Source organism: Microtus oregoni, unplaced genomic scaffold (genome assembly GCF_018167655.1).
Source record: "Microtus oregoni isolate MIOR12 unplaced genomic scaffold, Mior012 000091F_ref0000469, whole genome shotgun sequence".
Taxonomy (NCBI): domain Eukaryota; kingdom Metazoa; phylum Chordata; class Mammalia; order Rodentia; family Cricetidae; genus Microtus; species Microtus oregoni.
In genome coordinates, this window is record NW_024544600.1 from 1,965,021 (window position 1) to 1,991,136 (window position 26,116).

At 43.9% G+C, this 26,116-nt stretch overlaps 2 protein-coding genes across 3 annotated transcripts; both read right to left on the reverse strand.

Moving 5' to 3' along the window:
* Positions 1–840: 840 nt before the first annotated feature.
* Krt39 (keratin 39) lies at positions 841–7,760 on the reverse strand. Its single transcript, XM_041644035.1, has 7 exons — positions 7,311–7,760; positions 6,208–6,290; positions 5,447–5,603; positions 4,657–4,818; positions 4,430–4,555; positions 2,983–3,203; positions 841–1,087 (listed from the first exon to the last, which is right to left on the reverse strand). Exons 1-7 carry the CDS (start codon positions 7,758–7,760, stop codon positions 841–843), a joined length of 1,446 nt encoding a protein of 481 aa, XP_041499969.1.
* Positions 7,761–19,967: 12,207 nt separating this feature from the next.
* On the reverse strand, positions 19,968–25,996 carry Krt40 (keratin 40). Of its 2 annotated transcripts, XM_041644033.1 has the most exons (7): positions 25,568–25,996; positions 24,148–24,230; positions 23,699–23,855; positions 22,589–22,750; positions 22,358–22,483; positions 21,104–21,324; positions 19,968–20,067 (listed from the first exon to the last, which is right to left on the reverse strand). In XM_041644033.1, exons 1-7 carry the CDS (start codon positions 25,994–25,996, stop codon positions 19,968–19,970), a joined length of 1,278 nt encoding a protein of 425 aa, XP_041499967.1. The 2 variants fall into 2 exon arrangements, with proteins under 2 accessions (XP_041499967.1, XP_041499968.1); XM_041644034.1 differs by lacking the exons at positions 23,699–23,855; positions 24,148–24,230.
* Positions 25,997–26,116: the final 120 nt, after the last annotated feature.

Below are 26,116 nucleotides of genomic sequence, written 5' to 3' on the forward strand. Positions count from 1 at the left end.
ATGACTCCACAGAGAGAGCTCTAGATTCATCCCATACAATCAGTCTTGATTCTTAAAGCTATTTGGAGAAGAGCCTTGTGGCTCCCACAGTTTCAGAGACTATGGGTATCTGCCATACGTGAAGGCATAGACCCGTAATCTCAAATATGCCGGAGGCAGAGGCAGAGAGATTGCACGTTTAAGTCCCACCTGGGATGAAACAAGTAAGGGTGGGGGAAGAGCATAGAGCATGCAGGAAAGCCCCCAGTATTCCCAAAGTTACTTTTGGTGGAGGGGATATGCACTAGTACAGATACACAATGGTTGAGGTAGCAAAGGTCAGCAGGGTCCAGGCTTGTCATTGCATCATTCCCGGAAACAAGACTTCTTGAGTCTTCCTTATTTGTTCTGCTCCTGTGTTGGCTTCATTCTATATCCAAAGAAGGAATCTAGAAGGCAAGGCTGTGGCTTTTTACCTTCACGTGCCAATTGCCAAAGCCAATCCCAGAACTTGTCTGACTGGCTCTACGGAGGCACAGAGATAAACAAGGCTTGAGTAAACAAAAGAAAAACCTGCCTGTCCATCAGGTGGCTAGGCAAGCAAGGTCGGATGTCTTTGTGGGCACTCTCTAAATCAGTTCCCATCCCAGCGATAATGCAAAATATCCTTCCAGAGAAATGTGCCTTATTATCATGTTGGTAGCAGCTACTCAGGGAAGGAGAAGAATAAAAGATGGGGACCCACTGTAGTAGTAAGAAACTAAGTACCTTAAGGGACTGGGGGTTTCTTAAACTTTTCGGACAGGAGCATACACTGGCCTCTCTTTCATGTATGTGGGTCACTCTCATCACCTTGGGATGTTAGACTTTGGCGAGCCTGGTGATATAACAAGGCTGCACATGCTCGTGAGAAGAAATGACCTTCCCGTCTTTGATCTCCTTGGTGAGGGTGCATATCTTAACCAGGATCCGGGATGGGGGTCCAGAGGCATTGCAGGGCTTGTGAATCCCAGGGAGTGAAGACAATGTGTAAACTGGGGCGAAACACTCCATAGCTCTGGCTTGACGGGATGGCTCCCATTTGGTGGCACATGGGTTACAGGGAAGCCTAAGTAGAAACAGCAGCAACAACAACAGAATTTCAGCAACGATTAAGGAAGGGCAATACTAGCTATGGAGAAGATGGGAGTGGCTAAGCTTTCGATACTTGTCACTCAAAATAAGCACTGCTAAATGCCTATTCATTCATTTCATGCTGTGGTTAGTAGAAGAACCAGAATCGGAGCAGATCTCTTGGAAGACAGCCTCCTGGCTTGAGAAGTATCACCTGGGATAAGCTTATAGGCTAGCCCCATGGCAACCGCACCGCACCAGCAGTCAAAGGCAGGGGCGGGGCTCTGCTCTCTTGTTTGCTAGTGGGTGATGTTGGGCGAACCAGTCAGCCCTCCTGAACTTTAGTTTTGCGTGGGCAGAGTGGACATAATGGGAACTAAACTCGCAGATCAACGTGGGCGCGTAGCAAGTGGAGGGGCTTGCTATCTGGAAAATGGAGATGAGCTAGATAATTTTCTCGGGTGGGGAAAGTTTTCATACAGTTAGTGGTGATCTGAATCCCACTTATGGGGGAGTCTTGAGTACATCACCAGAAAGTGTCAAAGTACCCATTGAGTGTCTCTAAGTTGTTGTTGTTTGTTTGTTTGATTTTAGAAAATTGGAGTGGCCAGCAGTTTGCAGTACACTCTTACAATAGGTGATTTTTATTGGACAAGTGGTGGCGTTTTGGCATACTGTAGTTCGTTAAAGGAAAATCACCAGTTAGCGTTTGCACTTGTGTGGTGTGCGCATGCCCATAAAGAGGGCACAGTGGGCAGAGGCGACGGGTTCTTTTGGGGTTGTCGTATCCTTTGCAATTTTAATGAAGCTTTTGCGGGGTTCGTTTGGCCTGTATTACTTCAAAGAACTCAGGGCTAGCTGAGTTCTTTATGGGTTGGTAGGTTGGCTTATTTATCATTAAAACAAAACAAAAAGTTTATTTGTAAAAGAAAGGATCCTGAAACACACATGCTAGCACGCTTCTGTTGGGGTGAAGGGTAACATCTAGACAGAGTTGGGGGTTTCAGCCTAAGCTCTGTGGTCTCATATGGGACTAGGCTTGTACTTTCTTTTTAAAAAATATTTATTTATTATTTATACAATATTCTTTCTGTGTGTATGCTTGCAAGCCAGAAGAGGGAACCAGACCTCATTACAGATGGTTGTGAGCCACCATGTGGTTGCTGGGAATTGAACCGAGGACCTTTGGAAGAGCAGGCAGTGCTCTTAACCTCTGAGCCGCCTCTCCAGCCCCAGGGTTGTACTTTCTTATTTCAGCAAAGAACCATGTTCATTTTTGACTAATGGTTCTAACCTTCCTAGTGTCGTGACCCTTTAACACAATTCCTCCTCTTGTGGTGACCCCCAACCATAAAATTGGTTTTATTGCTGTTTCATAACTATAATTTTGTTACTGTTATGAATCTTATTGTAAATATTTGATATTTCTGTGTTCTTGGGAGACCCCTGTGAAAAGGTTGTTTGGCCCCCAAGAGATCACGGCCCACCCAGAGGTTAAGAACTGCTGTCTTAGTGGGATACAACCTGTAAGGAACTAATTCGGTATGCTGCTCTTCAAACCAGTTTGGTTCCATCTGCATCTCAAACTGGGACTAGGTTACAACTGTAGGTCTTTAGAGAATATTTGATAATCACCTTCCAGATTTTCTCATCATTGACAAGGAGATCAAAGCGTTGTTCTCTAATGCCCTCCCCATCCCCTCCTGTGTGCGTGTGTGCATGTTTGCGAGTGTGTGCGCATGTGTGCAGGCTCGTGTGTGTGTGTGTGTGTGTGTGTGTGCGTGTGTGCATGTTTGCGAGTGTGTGCGCATGTGTGCAGGCTCGTGTGTGTGTGTGTGTGTGTGTGTGTGTGTGTATCTTGCCCATGTATATTGTTTTAATTTTACATACCTGCCATCAAAGCTCTCCAGAAGGCTTCGGTAGGTGGCAATCTCACACTCCAGCCGGGACTTGGTGTCCAGCAGAACTTCATATTCCTGGTTCTGTCTTTCCAGGGCACCCCGGATATCTGCCACCTGAGCTTCCAGGTTATGGATCAGACCCTGGATCTGGGCCAGCAGGGTTGTGTAGCGAGCCTCCGTCTCAGTGAGGATGCACTCCTGGGAATCTCTCTATGGGAGGGGTGGAAGATAAATTTAAAAGATGATGCTTTTCAAATTCCCTTAAAGTCATTGTTAAGGCCATTTTAAACAATAGTTACTTTGTGACCATGTTAATGGCTCTCTGAGTCCTTTATCAATCAATCCTAGCCAAATACCTCCAAGATAAAAATGATAATATTGCTTTCATTTATCCCTTCTCATTTTATCTCTCTGGTTAACCCCCCCCCCCCCCCACTTTGCCACTTAATCACTCTGGTGAGAGAGGAAAAAAAATCTGCCTCACTTTACTGAAGCTCAGGCATTAAAATCATACAAGGACATGTCATTCAGCCAGCATCGGAGTCTTTCAAAGGAAGTGAGCAATGTTTAACTACAGGCATTTCCCTCAGTGGGTCAGTTCCTTTATAAGTAAAACATGAATGTTGGAATTCGAATGCGTCAAGTTCTTTCTTGTAAGATAATGGTGCGATTTTAGATCTTAATAGCCCTGGTTATTCATATGATTATCTGAGTTTTTATAGATGAGAAAAATGACGTGCGATGAGTTGGCCAACATCACCGGACTAATAGGGGATGAAACCCGGGGCAAGGTTTTCTGAATGCCCCTCCTAGAGGACATCTGAGCACTATCTTATTTCAGAGATGCAGTCTCAGGAAGCAGAGGTGGTGCTGGCTCTGGGATCTGAGCCGAACTCAGATTTTTGGTCCCTCACTGCTTTTCGACCTCAGTGTCTCTATCCGTGAACTAGGTGTGGATCTGGCATGGGAAAGTCCCCCACGTTCTTGGGACCTCATCAATAAAGTTGGCTAATGATTTACATCATCTCTTTCAGAATTTTGTTTCAGAATTCCAGGATGATACTTTATAGTAATGCCTGCGTAAAATAAATCCAGTGCTCTCCTGGTGTTTCCAAACGGGTTTTCCGTGGGTCATGATTACTACGACACACCCCTGGGGGAGAAAGAGCTTTCACAGTCAAATTTAAGTTCTGGAATGCTGAGTGTTGCATATCTCCTTGGAGATCCATGGCATGAGCCACCCTTGCAGGCTAGCTTGTGGAGAGCCTAACCTTTGTTTCACCCAACATTTCCAAGACTGACTTGACCATGCGGGTCTTTTCTAGCCACAGACCCTTTAACCGACAAGGACACAGCCTGAGAAATAGCGGAACACTCAGACATCAGGAACTGTTGCCACCAGTGTAAGATTAGACTTGGTAAAACCTCCTGGGTACCATTCGGTGCTGGGCCTGCAGTTCAACCTCGAGGGCACTCATGGTACGTCTCAGTTCTATGATGTCCTTCTGGCAGCATTGCTGTTGTTGAGAGCTGGTCACTACTTGCTGGTTCAGTTCCTCCATCTGAAACACAAAGGTTCCAGGCGGTTTGCAAGGAAGCATGACTCGCAGACGGACTCCTAGAAATGTCAGCGTATTGTTTTTGGCTGGTTTGCTCTCCCCACCTGTGCATTGAACCACTCGTCTAAGTCTTTCCGATTTGTCTCCACAATGGACTCGTACCGACATCTCATTTCTTGTAGCATCTGATTCAGGTCGACAGCAGGGGCAGCTGTTACTTCAATGTTGACTCTGTCCCCGAGCTGGCATTGTAAGGAATTGATTTCCTATGGCGAGAGAAAGAATGTGAAGCTGTTTAGTGAATAGATGACCCTTCCTCACCGTGTTTCTTGTTTCAATCTGATAGAAATGATTTAGTTTAATTGGGTCTGGAAAACAGCCCACAACAAAGGGGTACATGATTTATAGGTGTTATTGAGGGACCCTACGATGATTTCAGGTATGACTGCGCACAGATATGCACAGAAAAAGATCTTGTGACTAACAAGATCAGAGTTTCACAAATTTTAAGATCATTGCTAGGAATGAAAAATGGGGGCAGTAACGTGGAGGTGGGCTTTGTATGGAAAGACCACCATCTCCGTGGTGCCCGTATGAACTTGTGCCAGATCTGGCTTGTGCCAGAATGGGCTTTTTCCAAAAGGAGGTGGCAGAAGTCTGTTCAAGGATTTCTACAAAAGCTAGTGAAGATGAGAAAATTGGGATGTTGGAGAATATTCTACCCACATAGCATTAGATGTAGTATAGTAAGCTGATGGTATGGGCGGTAGCAATATAATCATGGCTAAGAAATGGAGGCGTGTCTAGTGGGGATACACTTTGTTATACACAACTCAAAGAAACTGATGTTAAATGTAGGGGTTCACCTGTGCTAACTCTTGGCCTTTTTCTCACCTTTTCATGGTTGGTTTTGAGACACAGAAGTTCCTCTGTCAGAGACTGGACTCGTGCCTCTAGGTCAGCCTTGCTCAGAGTCAGCATATCCAAGATCTGCTTCAGGCTCTTGGCATCGGCTTCCACGAGCTGGCGGATGGATAACTCAGCTTCGTAGCTTTAAAGGCCAGAAAGACAAAACAGGCATTAGAAAGCAGACATACAAGCTCAGCAGAACTTCCGGCTTCATTCTCCTCTGGGACGCTCACTGAGTGTGTCTCTATGGGAGACTTTGTTCCTTTTAGAAGTGAAACCATTTGATCCATATCATGCCTTAGTCTGCGAGAGTGGTGCCACCTTGCTGCCCTTTGAGACAGAGGGAGTTTATTTTCCTTCCTTTGCTCCCAAAGGCGACACAGTGTAAGAAAACCATTGGGTTTGGATTCACGAAGCTTGGTTTGTATTTTTGGCTTTGTCTCCTATTACAAACTTTTGTGTAAGTTCCTTCCTCATTATACCAAGGTTTTCTTGCCTGGAACAATGTAGCGAGCTATTGGCCCTACCTGTCTCCCTGAGGGCAATCCTATGGGTCTGTATGCCATCCCTGCAGGTGCTGTGTGCAGTGTGAGGGCTGTTAATTTCAATCAGTTGAATCTGAAGGTCTTTTCTGGGTTGACGCTGATAGGCTACGGCTTTGCGGATGCAGGGACAGCCTCACGGGGAATGTTTACTTCAGACTCGGGGTGAACCCTGTCACCGGTGACAGTGCTGGGCAGGCTTACTTGGCTCTCAAGTCATCTGCAGCCAGTTTGGTGTTGTCAATTTGTGAGACCAGTCTGGAATTCTCAGCCTTGGTACACAAGATCTAGAATTAAGAGATTGAACACACAAATGAGACGAACACCAAGATCCCCTACTTTAAGAACAGTGTGTTCCAGTTAGCAGAAGACTAGTTAGAATTCTCCTAAATCTTCAGAGAGATGCTTAAGAGTCATGAAAAATACTGGGTATGTTGTTTTTTTTTCTATGAAAATATTCCCTTTTTTCTGATTTTTCCCCATTACTATAACATACTAAAAAGCAAAGAGTCGAGGCATATTTTCTCAGAGTCTAGAATGGTGGCTGGAACATTTTTGTTGGTGTTCAGTAAATATTTGTTGAAAAAAAAAAAGAATTGAGTAAACCCAGGTGTGTAGCAGCGAGCACTGGGCAGGAAACTGATTTCTGGTATAGAGACACACTATTTAAATACCGTGAAGATGACAAGATGGATAGCTATTAAAGGTCCCAGTATAGCAGTAACACAGATAAAGAGCTAAAACTATTTGGAGACTTTAAAAAGCAAAATAACTTCTCAGAGCCCTGTTCTCTTATTTTTGTTTAAGATATGGCCATTGAAATCTTATTAGCTTTCAATTCTGAGTTATAAAATGGCAGAACACACAATAAAAAAAGATATAGAACACATACGTATTATCTCAAGATGAATTTCACTGAAGGAATTCCTTCCTTCCTTCCCTCTCTCCCTCCCTTCCTCTCTCCTTTCTTTCTTCCTTCCTTCCCACCCTCTCTTCTTCTAACCCTCCCTCCTTCCTTCCTTCTTCATTTATTTTGGTTTTTCCAGACAGGGGTTTCTCTGTGCAGCTCTGACTGTCCTGAAAATCACTCTTTAGACCAGGTTGACTTCGAACTCAGACAACCACCTGCCTCTGCCTCCCAAGTGCTGGGATTGAAGGCATGTACCACAACAGCTAACCTCTTTTTTTTTTCCATTCTTAAAAACATATCAGCATAGAAGTTTCTAGAAGGACTAAAATCTAACAGATAACCACGGTTTAGAGACCATTAACTCATAGTTTGATTCAGCACTCTGCCGAGTTCTTACCTTCTGCTGCAGGCCCTCGATGGTGGTGTAATAGGACAGGTAGTCGGGGCACAGGACAGGGAGGGCCTTGCCACACTCCTCCTGGATCTTATCTTCTAGTTCCGAGTTCTCCCCTTCCAGCATCCGCACCTTTTCCAGGTAGCTAGCGAGGCGTTCGTTCAGAATCTGCATGGTCTCTTTCTCGTGACTGTTAATGCCGTCCCCGCACCAGCCGTAGTCTTCCAGACAGGGATGGAAGTCGTAGACTCTTATCAAGTAGTTAGGGGTGCGATAAAGGCAAGGGGTGCGTCGACAGCCCTGGCCCTGGGGAGTTCTTTGAGCGCGGCCAGTTGATTGGCCACCATGGCAACAGCTGTTGTCAGAAGAGCTGGTTGGAAAATTTGTATTTCCAGGGCAGTTTTGGGGGACAGCTGAAGAAGAAATCGTGATTGTAGAGCCCGTGGTATCCATGGTGTGTGTCCAGCTTCGGGTTGTCTCAGAGTTTGTGGTCACCACCCGAAGCACCCTCAACTGGTCCTAAATGCCAAGCCTGTGGCTTTTCTTCTTTGAAGTGCTTATATAGCCTTCCTTCCAGGTGGTGACACAGGAGGTGGGGTGTTTTCCTTTCTAATGTTTATGTCGAACCCCACAGGAACGTCTCATTAATCTGCTTTTTACTCGCCTGGGAAGAGTTACTTGTCTCATTAAAATGTGCGTTTAGGTGGTTACTAAGTTATTACCCATCACAACTACTGCTTGTCATCGGGCCCAGAGCTTCACGTTGGGTCTTCAAAAGGAGCTGCCCTCACGCTCTTCCCAGCAGCCCTTATGAAGCAGACATGAGTGTGTTACGATCTTTAAATCCTCGTTGACCTCTCTAGCTGACATTCAGCTTCACCAGGAATGAGTCCAACCCTCTTTTCCTTTCTTCTTTAGAAAAGGGAAACTATTAATATCTGATAATTACCGGAGAACTCGGAAACCAGCATTTCACTTTGGTTTTGATCTGAACGGCTCAGTTCCCTATTTTTATCACTCAGACATAGTGAATATGGATTAAAATGTTCAAACAGGGCTCTGCAGGTCCAGTTGCTGGGATTATGTTAAGAACTTTCCTGATAGGCTTCGAGTCTAACAAGGTGGCTTCTTAGGAAAGACACTGAGAATTTTTTGATTGCCCACAGCCCATATTTTATAGCAGTTTTATTGCTCAGTGTTTACACATTACATGAATTCTGTTGGGCTTGATTTGATGTTGAAGGCAGGCGTGTTCTTCCTGAGGAAAACAGCATTTCATCATTTCTAAGAAGTTACTTGATTCCGGTGTTTCATGGAGGCTATAAGAGAGAATGGTTTTCTTACTTTTCCCATCTTCTAGAGGTGACCCACACCTGCTATGCTTGGATTAATGTTACTTAAAGATCCATGTGTCATTGGCTTGGTCAATCAATGTGGTTACTATGGGGAGATGGTAAATCTTTAGGAGGTAGGGAGGAAGTTAGATCAAGGAGGGTATGTCTGTGGAGGAGCTCTTGGGCCCTAGCGCTGTCCTTTCTGCTTCCTATCGCTGTGGGAAACACTGCAACCAAAAGCAAAGGTGATGAAGAAAAGGTTCATCTTACATATTTTTGTTTTGTTTTGTTTTGTTTTTTTTTTTTTTTTTTTGAGACAGGGTTTCTCTGTAGCTTTGGAGCCTGCCCTGGAACTAGCTCTTGTAGACCAGGCTGGCCTTGAACTCACAAAGATCCGCCTGCCTCTGCTTCCTGAATGCTGGGATTAAAGGTGTGCTCCACCATGCCTGGCTTCATCCTACATCTTACAGTCTATCATGAAGGGAAGTCAGGCCAGGAACTCAAGCCTGAACTGAAACAGAGGCCATGGAGGAGCGCTGCTTACTGTCATGTTCTCCGGGTTCACAGTAGCTTACTTATACCTCTCAGGATCACCTGCCCAGGAGTGGCACTGCCTACAGAAGGATGAACCCTTCCATATCAATCACTAATCAAGAAAATGAGCGCCAGACATGCCTACCGGTCTATCTGACAGAGGCACTTCGGTTGAGGTTCTCTCTTTTTAGATGACAATAGCTGTTGGGGTGTCCAAAATGAACAAGCACACGCCCCTTCCTCCTGGCTGCCATGAATCAGGCAGCCTCCTCCACCAAACACTTCCATTGTGATGTGCTCCACAGCGAGACAACTCACTATGGACTGCAGCCTGTATAAGAATGAGGCAAAACAAACGTTTCCTCCTTCAAGGTGGTTCACATAAGTATTTTTCTCCCCACAGTGATGGAAATTTGATGAATATGACATCCTTGGTTTGTGGTCCTCTTCCAGCTTCAAAACCAAGAGGGACCCATGAGTTTTGCTGGCATCACACCACACTGGCACAGCTGCCTCTCTGACCCAGTTAAGGGCCCCTGTGACACAGTGGGACCTCCCAAATAATTCAGCATAGTCAGATAATTAGCAACTTTATGTCCCTTTTGCCATGTAGCATAATATATAACAGGCTCTGAGGTTAGGTCATGGACACATTTGCAAGGAACCCCATAATTCTGAATAGTAGCAGCAAACATAAAATTATAGTAATCAATTTTGTTTCAAAGGTACAATATTTGCATGAACGGCATGTTGAACTTCAGCTAAGGACCGAAAACCGGAATAAATAGGAAGGCATGTCGTGCTCTTGGATGAAAACAGAGTTTACATCATTAAATAAAATCTCAACTGTGTCTGTGTTAGTTTAATTCACATACCAATAATGTATTCAGATCTTCTAAAAAAAAATAAATGCTTTTTCTCAACCAGATATGATATTTTGGAGATTTATGAGAGACATCAGTCATGGAAATAGAAATAGCCCTTTCAAGATATTACAAAAAAACTCAAAACTTTAGTAATTAAAATAGCATGTTGTTGACATGTGAATAGTCAGACCAATACAATTGACTGAACATCCTGTGAAAAGAGTCCCAAGCAGATTTGGGTTTAGTATGTGATAAACAGAATGTTTAAAACCAATGGGGGAAAATACTGAAGTCACTTAGACTGTCAGCACACTCTGGGGACAATTCTGGATCACCGTGCAGAGAAGATGAGTGCTGTCTCCCTAGGAGCAGACATGAAACACAAAGATAAGGGAAAATGGCCGAAATCATCAACAGTAAAACTCAGTGGAGGGACTAGGCTGGAAGAGCATGGAAGATGACTGAGGATCCAGCCTAGGGAGAATGAAGAGGAACTACAGGATAAGGCTGGCTAGGTCAAGGGCATGCTGGCAACCATTGCCAGGCAACCAAAAACTTGAATTTGTTCCACAGGAATCATTAAAAAGTTCTGCATGTTCAACTATTGTGTTTGTTGGCTATCTTAAGAGTCCCCCAAATTTTGCTTGTTGACTGTCTCAAGACTGATAAAGAAACACATCAAAATAGATAATGAAGACGAGCCACGGCATAGCCACAATGCTGAAAATGAACAAAAATGAGCAGGCGGTGGAAAACGGATAGTGGCAAATCCCCACTGTTCTTTGACAATGAAAAGGGGGCAGCCGGCGCTTCTGTGGAAGAAGAGCTTCAGAACTACGAGGAAGAGGGATTTCATGGGTGGGAAACACACGTGCTTACAGGGAAAGGAAAACTGACCACGTAATAACTAAGATATGGAAGAGTCTCCAGAGTAGGAGTTAATGGATGGATTGTGGCTTTGCAGGAATCAAAGGGGAATCCGTCCGATTGTGCAAAATAAGGAAATGAGTCATGAGAGAATCAGCTTGCAAGGAGAGAAGCAGTAAGATGAAGAGAAGCACTAGCTTCCGGACTTTCCTATTTTGGTCCTGAAAGTAATAAATCAATTTGTGGACTTTATATAAAAGCACACTGAAAGAAAGAAGCTATCGTGCAGATCGACAGATTGTGAAAGAAAGCTACTGTTCACACTGCTATAGGTATCCTTCTCGACTTTACACAACTTTGAGATTATGAAATGACTCAAATGTTAAAGTCAAGCTTATCAATATCTTATAGGTTCTTAATTTTGAGTTGCTCTTACAAAGCCCTTCCTTGTTCTGAAGTGTTAGGTGAATTCTTCATTTTCTTTTTAGCCTGTTTGTGATTTATGTTTCACATCTGAAATTTTGATCTATTTGGAATTTGATATATGAGAAAAGTAGTGAAGGTTCATGTGTACAGTTGCAACACAGATTATAATTTTATAGCCCACAGAGGTTTAAACACACACACACACACATACACACTGCCACAATCATCACCCAGATTAAGAGATAAAACAGCAGACATCAGCCTTGTAACTTCCTTTCTGTTTTTTTTCCCCAGCTAAATCACCCCCCTCACAGTGGCTCCTACATCAGATACTCAACACTGTAGGCAAGCCTTGTGTGTTCTTGAGGCTTATATAAATATAATCATATTGTTTATACTTTCTTGTCCCTGAGATCTTCATCTCATCAGGTATCTGAGATCCATCCATGCTCTGATAACTCATTATTGCTGCTGCCTACTATTCTCCTGCCTCAGCTGGAATATTTCTATTTTGTGTGAACAGCTGGAATATTTCTATTTTGCTTCTATTAAGAATATGGCCTTTGTTAGATGTTTTGAACAAGGCTTCTCTGTGTGTGCATATAGTTCTTTCTCTTGTGAGCCTAGCTAGATATCCTAGGACAGGGATTTTGCCAGAAAGATACTGATATATGTACAAATTCAAAATACAAATATGTGTTTATATATAATGTTAATATATTAAGTCTTTGTTTCACTTCTATAGAGAATAGAATTTCATTATAAATATACTAAAGGAGAAATTCAGAACATATATAAATATGTTTATGTATTATATACTTAAAACGTAATATATTGTACTTTATATTTAATAAGAAATGAACTGAGTGTTTTCACTCAGTCTGTGACTTCTTAATTTTTTTAGCTATTTGTTTTCATCCATAAAATATTTTAAGGGCAACGGAGTCCAATCTACATTTAACAGTGTTCTCTGTGTGGTGAGCAGTCTTTGCCTATTATTAAAGCTTTGACTTGTTAACATCACACTTAAATATTCCATTTATCCCAAAGAGAAGCTTAGCTTTTCTCTTCTCGGGGCACAAGGGAAGATGGACATTTCTGTTCTATGACAGTTGACAAAATGTTATCAAATCCTTGATTTTTTTTTAAATCATAAGTATTCTGCCTGCATGCATGTCTGTGCAACGTGCATGTGCCTGGTGCCCACAGAGGACAGAAGAGGGCATTAGATCTCCTGGAATTGGAGTTACAGGTGGTTGTGGGCCACCACCAAGCCCCCATTCTCAGAAAGAGCAACAAGCACTCTTAACCACTGAGCCATCTATCCAGACCCGAATTCAAGATCCTGAAGTATGTTCCAAGTTCTGGGCTTCTATGTGTTTTCTCTTCTTTCAGTCTTATAATTTTGGGGTTTTAAAGTAGTAAAGTTTAAGTCCAATGTCTCTCCTGTAAGAGCAAATCTGAGAGAAAATGGCAGGCATTGCCACACCAGAGACCTCTGGGTGTGGGGCTGTGTAGGACAGAGGAAGATGGCTTAACAGTCAGCCTGTGGTGGGTAGCTGAGGGCTCAGCAGGGCCTCGCTCCTTCTGTAGAGCCAGTAAGAGCTCCTCGAATTGCAAACACAAGCGTGTCTTCAATAAAAAATATTATCAGTTAGCAATGGACTGTACAGACAAAGATGGGATCATAGTACATTGGAACTAAAAAATTCCCATCACCCCGTGACACCGTGGCCACTGTGATGTCCTATGCAGTGTTTGTGCCACTGCTGGTACAAGCAGACGGTGCTATCAGCATTATAGCACACTCAATTCTGTGCAGGGCATGATTATAAACTATTCACTGGTTCACCGATTTACTATCCTGTTTCTTTAATGATTGTTTTAGAATACATTCTTTCTATTTATAGAACAGCTTACTATAAAGCCTTATGCTCGCCAGGAATGATGGTGCATGCTTGTAATTCCATCACTTGGGTGGCTAAGGTAGGAGGATTGTGAGTCTGACGAGAGCCTGGGCTACATGGCTATACCGTCTCAAAGGCAGAACAACTGTGAAACTCCCATAATGTAGGATGTTGTGCTACATAGCAGCAGCCTCGTTTAGCTTATGTTTCCCACATTTTTTATTACCTCAAGAGGCCTGACTGGCCAGTCACCTAAGTTTGCATAACTACACTCTGACGTTCACAAAATGAAAAATATTGCCTAGCAACGTATTATTCAAACATAACTCCCGCTGTGAAGTAAGACCTGACTATCCTGAATACACACTGAGAGGAACTCAGTCATGAGTTCTCCACAAGTCGTGAATACTTCTTAGAGCTGAGGTTCAAGGCCACTGTTCTTCATTAGAGTCCTTCTGGTGGGCTGCTATGGACTAGAGAATGCAAGTGTGTGCGTGTGTGTGTGTGTGTGTGTGTGTGTGTGTGTGTGTGTCGGTGCTTACAGATGAGAGGTTGCCATAATTTTTATGTAACACTAAGTATTAAAATTACAGGCATGCTGTTAAATAAATTACGAATACTATGGAAACATTATATTCTCAACAAAAAATGAGAAACCTTCTACATTTCACTGGGTAAATTTTTATTAGTTATCAATTAATTAATTAACTAATTAAAATTAATTAATTGACAATCCCGAACACCTACTGCGTAATATGCACGTACGCAGTGCTGAAATGCGGTGGAGAAAAGCCCCTCAGCACTGTTTTGAGATGTGAAGGCACCCAGGACTGACAGACATCCCTGCCCTTTGTGTAGAATTTGCTCTTGGTTTATCACCATCATTATCAGCATCATCAGTAGCAGCAGCAACATCGTCAGCAGCATCAGCATCATTGGCATCAATTAATTTGTTGTGGGGTGAGCTGGAGAGTGCATAATGATCAAGATTCATGTCAGTCATAAATACTGGCTTATAAGTTTCCAGTATTAAAAAGCATATTTGAGTTGCTGTACAAATGTAATTATACGTCTGTGAGGTAAGATAAAAAAGGTCTTGCAATTTTAGAGATTTTAAATCACTGTGGGGAGATAGAAAGGAATGGCCATTCGGCCTGTGCAAGTGGGCTATCGACTCTCCAACCTTAACATCATTTGTAAATGGTGGGGTGGGTGGGGCATTCAAAAACAGGTTAGATTTGGGGCTAACCATTAGAATAACGCCAGTTTAATACTACATAAAGGGCTGAGTTCCTAAAGGTAACTGGGTGGGGTCCCCCAAGTGACCACCCATGATAAAGACTTTCCTGCTTTCATTTTACATGCGCCCAGGCTACAGACAGCCTCTAATTTTCCAAAGACAGACAGATTTTCTGACCATACGATTGTCCTGAATGGTGGGAGTTAGCCGTGACTAGCTTTCTGATGGGAAACTCATACAGTTCGCCAAGAAGTGTTTATAGGTACTGAGAAAAATGTTAAACAAACAAACAGAAATATACATATATGATAAATAAAAATACATTATTTAAGATATATTGGAATTAACTATATATGAATAATACTCTCTATATTGTAATCTTACAGCTGAAACAAAAGTATGGTGAGGACAGAGAACAGGCGGGCGATAGCCAAACAACCTGTGAACACGCTTATCTGCTGGAACATTCCAAATAGCTGTAGTTTGCGATTTTCTAGCCTTGCACTTTGTGTTTCTTACCAGTTTTATCATCGGAGCAATACGAGAGTTGGGATGTTAATTTGTCTGGAAAGTATTTTAAGTATTTTCACAACCTTTTATTGTTAGAAGAGATGTGTTGTCTAAATAAGTTTGATATAAAGTTTTAGGTCTGAAGTTCGATTTTACTTTAAACCTATGTTAACTGCTATTAGTATATTTTTTTATGAGTGTTCAAAAGAGAACTAGAAAAAAATGAGGAATTATCCTTTAGCTGTCTACTGAGTTTTTAAAAAAAAAATTTTAGATTTTGAGATAATTAATTTTATATGCACAGGAAGGTAGGAGGAAGACATACCAAGGACCTGGAAACTCTGCTGCCTGAGTACTTGCATCTTGTTTAATTAGACTACAGATGCAAAATGAGGAAATTAACATCAAAGCATTGGGCCATCTTAGTTCTGTGCAATCTTCTAAATGCTGTCATTTGCAGGAAAAGGGGTGGAGTTAGAGATCACCATGGTAGCAAACTAAATCAGGCTAGGGATTGGGGGGTGGATCGGATCGTGTTTCTTTCATAAGTGTGCGGAATCTAGAAATAAATAGACATGAAAGTCAACAGAGAGCAATCTGGTAAGAGGAAAGGGACCTGGGGGAGGGTGTAAGGGTCAGTAAGGGTGTTGAGTGTGATCAAAATACATTGTCAATATGTGTGAAAATGTGACAAGGAGATCAGCTAATTTGTATACTTAATGTAAATTAATAATACATATATATGCATACATACATACACACAGACATGCATATATGTTGCTACAACTGGATATACAGGCTGGTTTTATACTTGCTCTGTAGTTACAGTAGATGTGATCTCTGGAGCCTTCCTTTGTCCACTCCCGGAGTGTCAGGATTCTAGGCATGCACCGCCAAGTCCAGTGCTGTCATCAAATCCAGAGCTTTGGGCATGCAAGTCAAGTTCTCTATCCACTGTGTTCCAGCCTCTAAAGCTGTCATCTTCTGAGCGAATATATAAGCACATAAACATAAAAATACATACGTGTTGATAATCTCTTTTCTTTTAGCATCTGAAAAAAATTGTGCCTATTCCTACTGGCCTCCATGGTTGTAGTGATTTGGATATGCAGTGTCCCCCAGAGACTCAGGTGTTGAGGACTTACCTCCATGGGGTGCCAAGATTTTGAGGAGTTGGGGAAGCTTGAAGAGGTAGGAAGGGTCGGGTTGCAGGAAGTCACTGGAGGTGGTGTGCATCTTCCTGTTTGTCTGTCTCTCCACTTCCTGGTCACTATGATTTGACCATTCTCTGCTACACACTCAGCCTGGCTTACTGGCCCAATGGACCCAACTGGCCATGGACTGAAACCCTGAAGCCATGATCAGAAATAAATCTCTCCTACTTTAAGCCGTTCCTCTTAGGTGTTCGTCTCCATGACAAAAACTCACACAATGGTTTATGGTGTCAAATCTACCATCATTTAAACAGTTTTCTTCCAGTAGGTGAAGTTTTATTTCTCTCTCATCCTTATTTTAACTCTTGCTCTTTGGTATTCAGAAGTTTGTCATCGTATATCATGCGTGAACTCTTGCTTCTAAATCTATCCTTTAGGATGTTGGTGTATCTTCTTGAGTCTATTTGTTTGACTTTTGTAAAATGTGGGAAAGTTTCAGCCTTTATTTCTTCAAATACACTTTGTCATCCACTTTCCTTTCCCTCCCTGAGATGGGGGATATGAAGCTTAGCCCTTCTGATCTGGTTCCAAAGCTCCCCAGAATGCTCCATGGTTTCTGGATTAATTTCTCTTCGTTGTTCAGGCTGGTTGGTGTTTCCCTGTGATCAAATTTTCTTCTCTTTTCTTTTTGGCACACCAACAAAGTTCTGTTGCTAAGCCTATCCAGAGAGTCACATGTTGGACTGATGGCATTTTTCAGTTCTGAAATTTTCTCTTTCTCTTCATGACGTCTTCGCTGAGCCACTGCTGTGTGTTTCATTGGTTGAAGAAGCTAGTCAGAACACAGTCATGGAAGCATTTCTATGATGACGTCATTGAATCCCTCATCGGGCTATTCTAGCATCTCCAGGGGGCACCTCGGAATCTATTGTTTGTACCTTTTCACTTGAGTTGACATTTTCCTGGCTTCTGAAATGACGAATAAATTTTGATAGACACAGGAACATTGGGATATTTTATTGTGAGACTCTGGCTGTGATTTCAATCTTGTTCAAACAGGTCTCCCTGACATCATTTTGAAAGCAATGGGAGATACTATCTCATGCTGCCAAAGAGGCGTGGAGTCCCGGGTTCTCTACTTCCTATTTTAACACCCAATGGGAAGTATTTTCCTTAGTGCGAGAAGGCTGAGATTTCAGGCTCCTTTCCAGGTACCACCTGGCTGGGTGGGATAGCGTCTCATTATTGCTTCCTGTGTGCCCTTGTTGCTTATCCCCAGGCTTCCTTGGATACCACCCCTGAAGAAGATTTTTCACAGCTAGAATGAGGCATCACGTCTAAGCTCACCACATAGACTTCTCAGTATCACCCAGTGAGAATGAAAGCCCTGGGCCCCTTCCTTAGCCTTCTCTGACTTCACTCCAGTGGGGACTCCAGTGTCCTTAGTGGCCTGGAAAAGACAGAAGTCTGAATTTTTCACTTGGCCTCTCCTAGTGGGCATGATGACAGACAAAATGATCTTCTGTCCCTGTGGCATTTGTTTGGGCTGAGTGGCTAGTATGTAAAGGTTTTATATCTTTCTAGGTGGTCCCTTTCTGGTTCTTTATCCCGAGAGCTCAAGGTCTCCATTGATGCATCATTTTCTGGTTTATACTTCTTGATGTTACTGGGATGTTTACCTCACACCCCCAGCTCCTGCTTTGAGATATAAGAGACTAAAAGGAAATCTGGGGGTCCCACTTCAAAGTCATCTTTTGAACCTCTAATCTTCAGATGGTTTAACTTCTCCCCCTTTTCAGCATATTATAGTTGTTTCTCATAGAATTGCAGGGTTTCTCCAGACTTAATGATAAAATCCTATTGCCAAAGACACTAAAGCCCTATGGTCACAGGTCATAGAGATATCGTGTTGGTACTGACCAGAAGCTACCCCTGTTGGTTAACTTGCATATCTCCTGCCACTATTTTGCTAAATGGATATGTTATCAGCCTGCCCTCTAAATTCACATCTCTGTGCCCATAGATGAGTGCAGCTATCAGACCTCATCAGAGACGTTTCTTTGTGTAGTGCATAGTGGTTAACACAGAAACTCACAGTTAGTCAAAGTGCAAAGAATATGTGTCAGGGGAATGTTCGGTCAAAAATGAGACATCTACAACATGCTTTTGCTTCCAAGACTCAGGGACTATCGTAAAAGAGACGGTAGAAAGATTGTAAGAGCCGGAGGTCCAGAAGCCAACAGCATCATCTGAGCATGGAAGGATTGCTGCACTCGTGAGCTTGCTTCAACTGTGGATGTCAGTCAACATTTCACCGTGGAGTGAGGAGGGACCCACAATTCCCCACCCCTAGTCGAGGAGCTATGGACAGTTGATGGCTTCTTCAGGAGGGAGAGTCAGTTTTCTTTAAGGGTGTGGTCCTTGGTAGGCAGACTATGCTCCAGTAGATGGCCCCACCCTCGTGAATATACAGACAGCAGCAACTGGACTAAGGGGGTTAAAAAAAAAATAGAGGACACTAAGGTAGGAAGGGTCTGTGTGGAGTTAGGGGTGGGGATGTATATGATCAAATTCATGTGTGAAATTCTCAAGAATTAACAAAACATTACATTAAAAAAAATCCTGGGGATTTCTCTTAGGAGGAAGAATAAAGAAATGAACATGTATTTAATCTTTTCCTTCTCCCTTCCTTCCTTCCTTCCTCCCTCCCTCCCTCCCTTTCTTTCTTTCTTTCTTTCTTTCTTTCTTTCTTTCTTTCTTTCTGCACAGCCTTTTTCTATAGTCTTGGAGCCCGTTACGTATTCCTTGCTCTAGAGCCTTGAAGCTATAGACACCAGATTTAAGTTCATACTACACCAACCTGGTCTTGAATGGAAGCAATCTTGCTGATGCTGCTTTTTCCTCTCTGACTGCTAAGATTGCAAATGTGAATTGCAGTAGATCACACCTGCCTCTACTTTGCTTTTAAAATGTATTAAAATAATTGTTTTTATACCTAGGTGTAACATTTCATATATTAAGCAATCCAAACACTAAAATGATGAACACAAAAATGTTTTTTCTTAAATTAGGATGAAAATGCTTAAATAACATAAGGGAAAAATTAAATAACCATATGAACTGTTAAGTATAATTGCCACTATGTGGAAAAACCAATTATAAGAAGAAAACTGGAAGTCCTGACTAAATCCTGGCCATTCATGGGATGGAATTGAGAGTATTTTTGTTTAATATGCACAAGATAAAATAGGAGAACCATGTACATTTAGATTTAAAAGTAAAATAAATGTTATTTTATTTCCGAGAAAGATACATACAAATACCTATTTTTAGATATGCAAAATATCTCAGATCTGATCTGTTTAGATATGCAACATTTCTCATGGATTATCTAATCTGAGGGTTGACAATACTTTCAGTTCGAATTTATGCAAATTCAAACCAGAGTCATGGGTTTAGACAAATTCTCTTCTGTTAAAAGGCCATTATGACCAATGTCAATTAGTCACTAAACTACACTTAACCATCTTAAAGAAATGAAACAAGTTTTATTTGGAGATTAACAAGAATGCTTTATGGGCTTTCAGAATACCACACTCCTGCTTAAGGTAGAAGACATCATCAACAGACCCAGACGCTCAGGGCTGATTGTCAGGCACTGTAAACTGGGTGGATCCCTGTTTCTGCACTGGGTATGCCAGGCTGAGGTTTTGACTAATAGGCGGATCCGTGTGTCCCGACTGAGTGAGGCCTGGTTGAGGCTGGACTTCTTTCTTGAGCACCGGCACCAAATCTCCACCCACCTTGCTGGAGATGGAATATTCACGCACAACAGTTTTCAACTGTACAAATCACATAGGCTGAACATGGCTCACACGTGCTGCTTGTTGTGGGTGCTGTAGAACATGGATTGCAGGGAAGCCTGGGGAAGACCAATTCAAACTAAGTTTAGCAAGAGGATCTTGGCAGCATGTCATCTCAGGAACACAACTTACCTTACAAATGGTGCTCGGGAGAGGCCTGGGATTTGTCTCTCACCTGTGCTATCTTTGGACCCAGGACAGAGTCATTACTTCCACCTCCAGTACTGCTACGCGTTCACTGCAGTAGGGATTGCTGTGCAACCCCTTGTCTGTAGTTTGTCAAATGTTATATCACGTACCATCCCGATTTCCTCTTGTGGGAATATAATCTATGAAAATCATTCTGTTTCAGAACTTGAGGATATTTTTGGACTTTTCCACCATCATAGACTCAGCCTCAGCCTTTTCCTTTTAGACTTAGAGAGAGGTGTGTGTGTGTGTGTGTGTGTGTGTGTGTGTGTGTGTGTGTGTAGATAAGATAACAGCCCATAGAGTCAGTCAGTTCTCTTCTTCCATCACGTAGGTTTCAGGGATCGACCATCGACCACCAATTATCAGGCTCGGCAGTAAGGACCTTTACCCACTGTGGTAGTTTGAATGAGAAATGCCCCCTATAGATTCGGATATTTAAAAAGTTGGTTCCCGATTGGTGTGGCTTTCTGGTGGTGGTGGGGAGGATGTTGCAGCTTACTGGAGGAAGTATGTCACTGAGGGTGGGCTTTAAGAATTTATAGCCTTGCACCACTTCCAGTTCACGCCCCCTGCTTTGCATTTGTAGTTGAAGGTCTGATCTCTAAACTTCCTTCTCCTGCTGTCTGGCCTGAGGCTTGCTGCCATCTTGCCCTGCCACGACAGACTCTTGCCCACTGGTAATGCATAGCCAAAATCAACTCTCGTCCTTAACTTGTATTTGGTCATAGAAGCAGAGAAGTACTAAAACATGCACTGAGCCACCTAGCCAGGCCTTTTCTTCACTTCTTTTTTTTTAAAAAGAAAACCTCCCTAAACCTATTAGTGGGGGTTGACCGTGGTCAGACCTCATGGAAACAGGATTCTCCTTTAGGACTCGGGGGACTGCAGAACTGTGGAACTTACCTGCAATCCTCCTTCTCCAGCAGGCCCCTGTATGTGTTGATCTCACACTCCAGCCGGGCCCGGACATCCAGCAGCACCTGGTACTCCTGGTTCTGCCGCTCCAGGTCACAGCGGATCTCAGCCAGCTGGTGCTCCACGCTGTCAATCAGACACTGCATCTGGGCCAGCTGTGTGCTGTACTGGGCTTCGGTCTCTGCCACAGTACATTCCAGAGATTCTGTCTGTGGAGAGGAAGACCTTCTCAGAAGGACCCTATGTCAGACCTTTGCTGTACCCCTTTCCAGCTCCGAGGCTCAGTTAGTTAGCTTCTCTGAGACCCGGTTTTATTCTATAGTCATGTCATGGGGAGGCTGGGAGGGTGAAATGAGTTGGGAACACTTACTGTGCCTGAAAACTACTCAAGGTCTTTAAATGTGTCACCTCTATCTTTATGACTGCTGTCCCCTAGGACTTATTTGTGTAGCTTAAGGAGGGTTGACAGCATCTGGGAAGCCACTCTGGGTCTGAGCACCTGGCAGGGACGAGCAGCACAGTGTCATTGCAATGACAGCAGATTGGGGGTTCAACCACCTGGATTCCATTTCCACTGAGAACTGCAGAACATTCTGGAACTCACTTCTCTTGACCCTAGCTTCCCCCTCCCCCTGTCCAATGAGGCTAGGGAAGGTGTCTGCCATAGATTAAACCGTGCCTCGCCTAGATGAACGCTCAGGTGTGGCTCATCTAGGTAGGTATACTCCTTGGACCTAACCCAGCGAATGCCTGATGGGACCTGGTGTATGTGACTTTCACTGCATGGTGCGTTCTTGATGCTTGGGTGGGGAGGGGTGTGGTAATGTGTAGATCTCAGCTGTAGTATGAACACTTGGGAAAATTATCTTTTTGTGTGTGTGTATTTTAGACACGACGATGAAACTAGAAAATTGCCCATTGATAAAAGGGAATCAAAATCTGTTAAGTGCCTTCCGCTCAGCTCTCTGCTTCCACTGTGTTCTGAGACTCTTTTTGTTTCTAGTGGGTGGTACTGGGGACATACTTAGACCTGAGGCACCAGCAAGACACCCTGGGGAGACCAAGAAAGCTGTTGATCTGTCGCTCTGCTTCCAATATGCACTATCAATGTATGTGGAGAAAGGCAGGGAACTGCCACCCTGGCTAGCTGGACACTCAGAGCTGCTGTGTGAACTGGGAGCATCTCCCTGGACTTTTCTGGGCATGCTGCTGATACGGGATGACATTTGTGGTCCCACACACCAGGGTTTGCTGCGCCTGGAGCTCAATTTCCAGAGTGTTGGCCTTGCGCTTCAGCTCCAGCACCTCAGTCTGGCATCCCTGCAGCTGTTCGGCGCTGGACATCTGTTGCTGGTTCAGCTCTTCGGTCTGAAACACAGTGGGGTTAGGGTGCTCCTTACCGGAAGCCCGCAGTTCCTTTCCGGAAGCCCGCAGTTCCTTTCCGGAAGCCCGCCCTTTCCGGTGAGCACTGACCTGAGCAGCGAACCACTCCTCCGCATCCCTGCGATTGTTGGCCAGCACGGTCTCATACTGACATCGCATCTCATCCAGGACCTTGTTGAGGTCCATGGTGGGGGCAGTGTCCAGCTCCACGCTGAGCCGATCTCCAAGTTGCTCACGAAGCACGTTGACCTCCTGAGAGTGGAAATGGGGTAAAGAATGCCAGAGTGGGGTGTGTGTGTAATGTCAATTTGATAAAAAAACAGCAATCCTATTTTGATTTTTGGCACGGGGGTAACAGTCTGGGGTTTTGGTTCAGATTCTCTTGGTTGAATCTCTTTTGATTATTTCTGTTTATGGAAGAGTTTTAAAATTTACATGTCTATGTCTGTTGCCACATGGAGCTGGAGTTGGGAACAGTTATGAGTGCTGGGTACTAATCTTGGGTCCCCTGGAAGAGCAAAAAGCAGTCTTAACTGCTGGGCCATTTCTCTATCCCACTCTCTCTGCTAGTTTCAAGTGTCTCAGTTCCTTCATCTGAAAAATGACTATAATATTGTTCTCTTTCCCAGAGAGTTATTGTGAGACAGGGAAGAGTTAAACAATAAATTTATAAAAATTCCTGATGCATGCTAAGGTGTGCATCTGTAATTTCTAGCTATTATTACCACCAAAATATTCAAAGTATAATTTTTTGTTTTACTTTGTTACATAACTCTGCTTTTCATTCATAATAGTTTATAATAGAAACAAGATTACAAATGTACAGTATCTAAAAATGCTACTCCTAATATTGCATGACAATTTATCTCTTCTTTGGCAGGGGGCACGCAGCCCGTTCATCAGCTCAATTTTCTTGTTGTACAGTAGAACTAAGGAGATAGACATTAGGGGAGTTGGTTCTCCACCCAAGCAAGGGCTGGCGAGAGAGTGGCCCCACCCCCTGCCCCTGCTGAGGGTGATGAGACAAACGATACACACTGTCACATCTACCTTGAGATGCACTGGGCGCTCAGGTCGCACAGTAGGCCTGCCTCTGGTTTCCTTCCAGCTTGGTCAGTGTCTGCCCCAGTTCAGTTTACCCTTGAAATCTCTCAGTAGAACTTTTCCTGTTGTCCTTGTCCCAGCAGCCACTTGGCTTACCTCTTCATGGTCTTTCTTCAGACAAAGGAGATCACTCTTCAGCGACTCCACGTGGGCCTCCAGGTCTGATTTGCACAGGTTCAGTTCACCCAGGATCCCACGAAGGCCACTGATGTCATTCTCCACCAGCTGACGAAGAGACAGTTCGCTCTCATACCTTTCCCAGCAAGAGAAAGAGAGGGGAGGGGCTGACTTGGCTAAACACTGACCAGAGTGCTGGGGTACAGGGTGAGTGACCTGTGGCCTCCGGGGAGCCATATGCCACAATTTCCCCTGCATCCCAAATGATGGCGAGTTCGAGTTTCTCAGTTTAAAAATATATCTTATGTGGGGATTATTTTCTCTCTCACTGGAACCATTATTATTTTCAAATTAGATTTAAAACTTCACATGCAAAATGTACATCTAAAATACAGCGTGGTTGAGAAAATAAATATAAGTTGACTTACTTTGACCTGAAATCATCAGCGGCCAGTTTGCAGTTGTCCACCTGAACGGCAAGTCTAGAATTCTCTGCCTTCGTGCACAGTATCTAAGAGGTAAGTCATCATGGGATCAACAGCTCTCTGGGAGAAACCCACATGTCTGTTTTAACAGCCGTGCCATTCATTAGCTTATGGACGTCTTTGCCAGTGAACATACCATGGCTTTCAACCCGTGTTTCCTATTAACTGTCCCAGGAAGAAAAAAACCAAACCAAACCATGCAGTGCCAATTTAGAAACAAATAAAGGAAGTTCTCTTTCTAAAAAAAAAAAAAAAAAAAAAAAGATTTTAGCCTTTTCTCCAATTATGTGTGTGCATGATTGTGTGTAGGTGTGTGACTGTGGGTCTGTGTGTGATTGTGTGTGCAGACTTGTGCGTTGCCTTAGGCGGTCAGAAGAGGGTGTCAGGTCCTCGGGAGATGAAATTGTGGGTGGTCGTGAGCTGCTGTATATGGGTGCTGGGAACTGAACTCAGGTTGCTCATGAGCGGGACAGTGCTGCTGTCCACTGCCGAGCCATCTCTGCGGCTTAAGGTTTCCTTTGTAAGCGACTCAAGGCAAACGCTTTGCAGTCATCATTGCCTCCTGAGCTTTGTTGGTTTCCTCCTCTGGGAGTATTTACTAGAGCTGCATCTCTGTCTATGGCCATAGAAATTCATCCACTGGACAAGGAGAGATGGCTCTGCCAGTAGAGCCTTTACAATGCAAGAGGAGGACGCGGGTGCAATCCCGCAGAACTCATGCGAAAACAGAAACTAAGTCTAGCAGCGCGTGCCTGTTGCCCCTTGTCCTGGGGGTGTGGCCTTGTCCTGGGGGTGTGGCCTTGTCCTGGGGGTGTGGGTGGGGTGGAAAGAGTAGTAACCTTGGGACTCTGGCTAGCCAGTCAGATCAGTGAACTCCAGTTCCCTTGAGAGATTCTGTCTCAAAGAAACAAGATGGGGAGCAGAAGCCACTTGCCCTTGACCTCAGGCCTCCTCACACATACATACATTCCCTCCACTCGTGCACATACTCCCCCCACCAAACCCACATGTATGCACACGTACACATGAAAAGAAAATGATTACCAGGTGAACTAATATAGGTGGTATTCAATATCTGTTTGATAAAGCATATAAATATGCAATGATATACACAGAACAGATTTTAGATATCATAGTCCAGTTTCTCCCTGTCTGTGGATCATGAACTCTGCAGAGAGATGACGTTTCTATAGTCACTCCATAGTGCTGATATGGAGACATTCCTTGTCATCTATGGCCCCCTTTTTCTGGCAGCATATTAGCTCCTGGAATCCCTGTGTTTTCCATCCATCAAGCAACCTGCTCCAGTAAAACTATAAGAGAAATCAGGAATGGCAAACAGAGAGCGTTAGGGACACACAACCTTTTGCTGGAGTTCTTCGATGGTGTCGAAGTAACGCTGGTAATCTGGGCACACCAATGGGGCATCGGGCTCGCACTGCTCTCGGATCCTGCATTCCAGCTCGGCGTTGTTCTCCTCCAGGCTTCTCACCCTTTCCAGGTAGCTGGCCAGGCGGTCATTCAGGAACTGCATCGTCTCCTTCTCGTTGCTATTGAATGCCCCTTCCTCACACCAGGCACAGCTCCCCACCAGGCAGGGACTGCTACAGCTGCTGGCAAAGTAGCAGGGTGAGAGGCGACCGGCGGAAAGGTGAGCCCTGCATAGGAAGCTCGGGGTCTGGCATCTGGATGTGGCACACGTGCTGGGAAGGCAAGTCATGTCGGTGGGACAGGGCGAGGCAGCTGCACAGGGCTCAGAAGAGCAGCACACAGGGGAACCTTCGGAAGCCATCTTCTGAGAAGGAATGAACAGACTGGATGCAGTGTGGCCGATGACTCCAAACGTTTCCTTCCCTCCTGAGACCTTTATATCGCCCTTCAAATGGGTGTTTACAGGACACACCGATGTTTT

Coding starts and splice junctions, on each gene's coding strand:
- Krt40 (XM_041644033.1), bottom strand. CDS start 25,996: ATGGCTTCCGAAGGTTCCCCTGTGTGCTGCTCTTCTGAGCCCTGTGCA. Junction 24,231..25,567: donor TCGAAGAACTCCAGCAAAAG/GTTGTGTGTCCC, acceptor CTTACCTCTTAG/ATACTGTGCACGAAGGCAGA. Junction 22,484..22,588: donor AGGAGTGGTTCGCTGCTCAG/GTCAGTGCTCAC, acceptor ACTGTGTTTCAG/ACCGAAGAGCTGAACCAGCA.
- Krt39 (XM_041644035.1), bottom strand. CDS start 7,760: ATGGATACCACGGGCTCTACAATCACGATTTCTTCTTCAGCTGTCCCC. Junction 6,291..7,310: donor TCGAGGGCCTGCAGCAGAAG/GTAAGAACTCGG, acceptor TCTTAATTCTAG/ATCTTGTGTACCAAGGCTGA. Junction 1,088..2,982: donor CTGGAGAGCTTTGATGGCAG/GTATGTAAAATT, acceptor GTTTCTACTTAG/GCTTCCCTGTAACCCATGTG.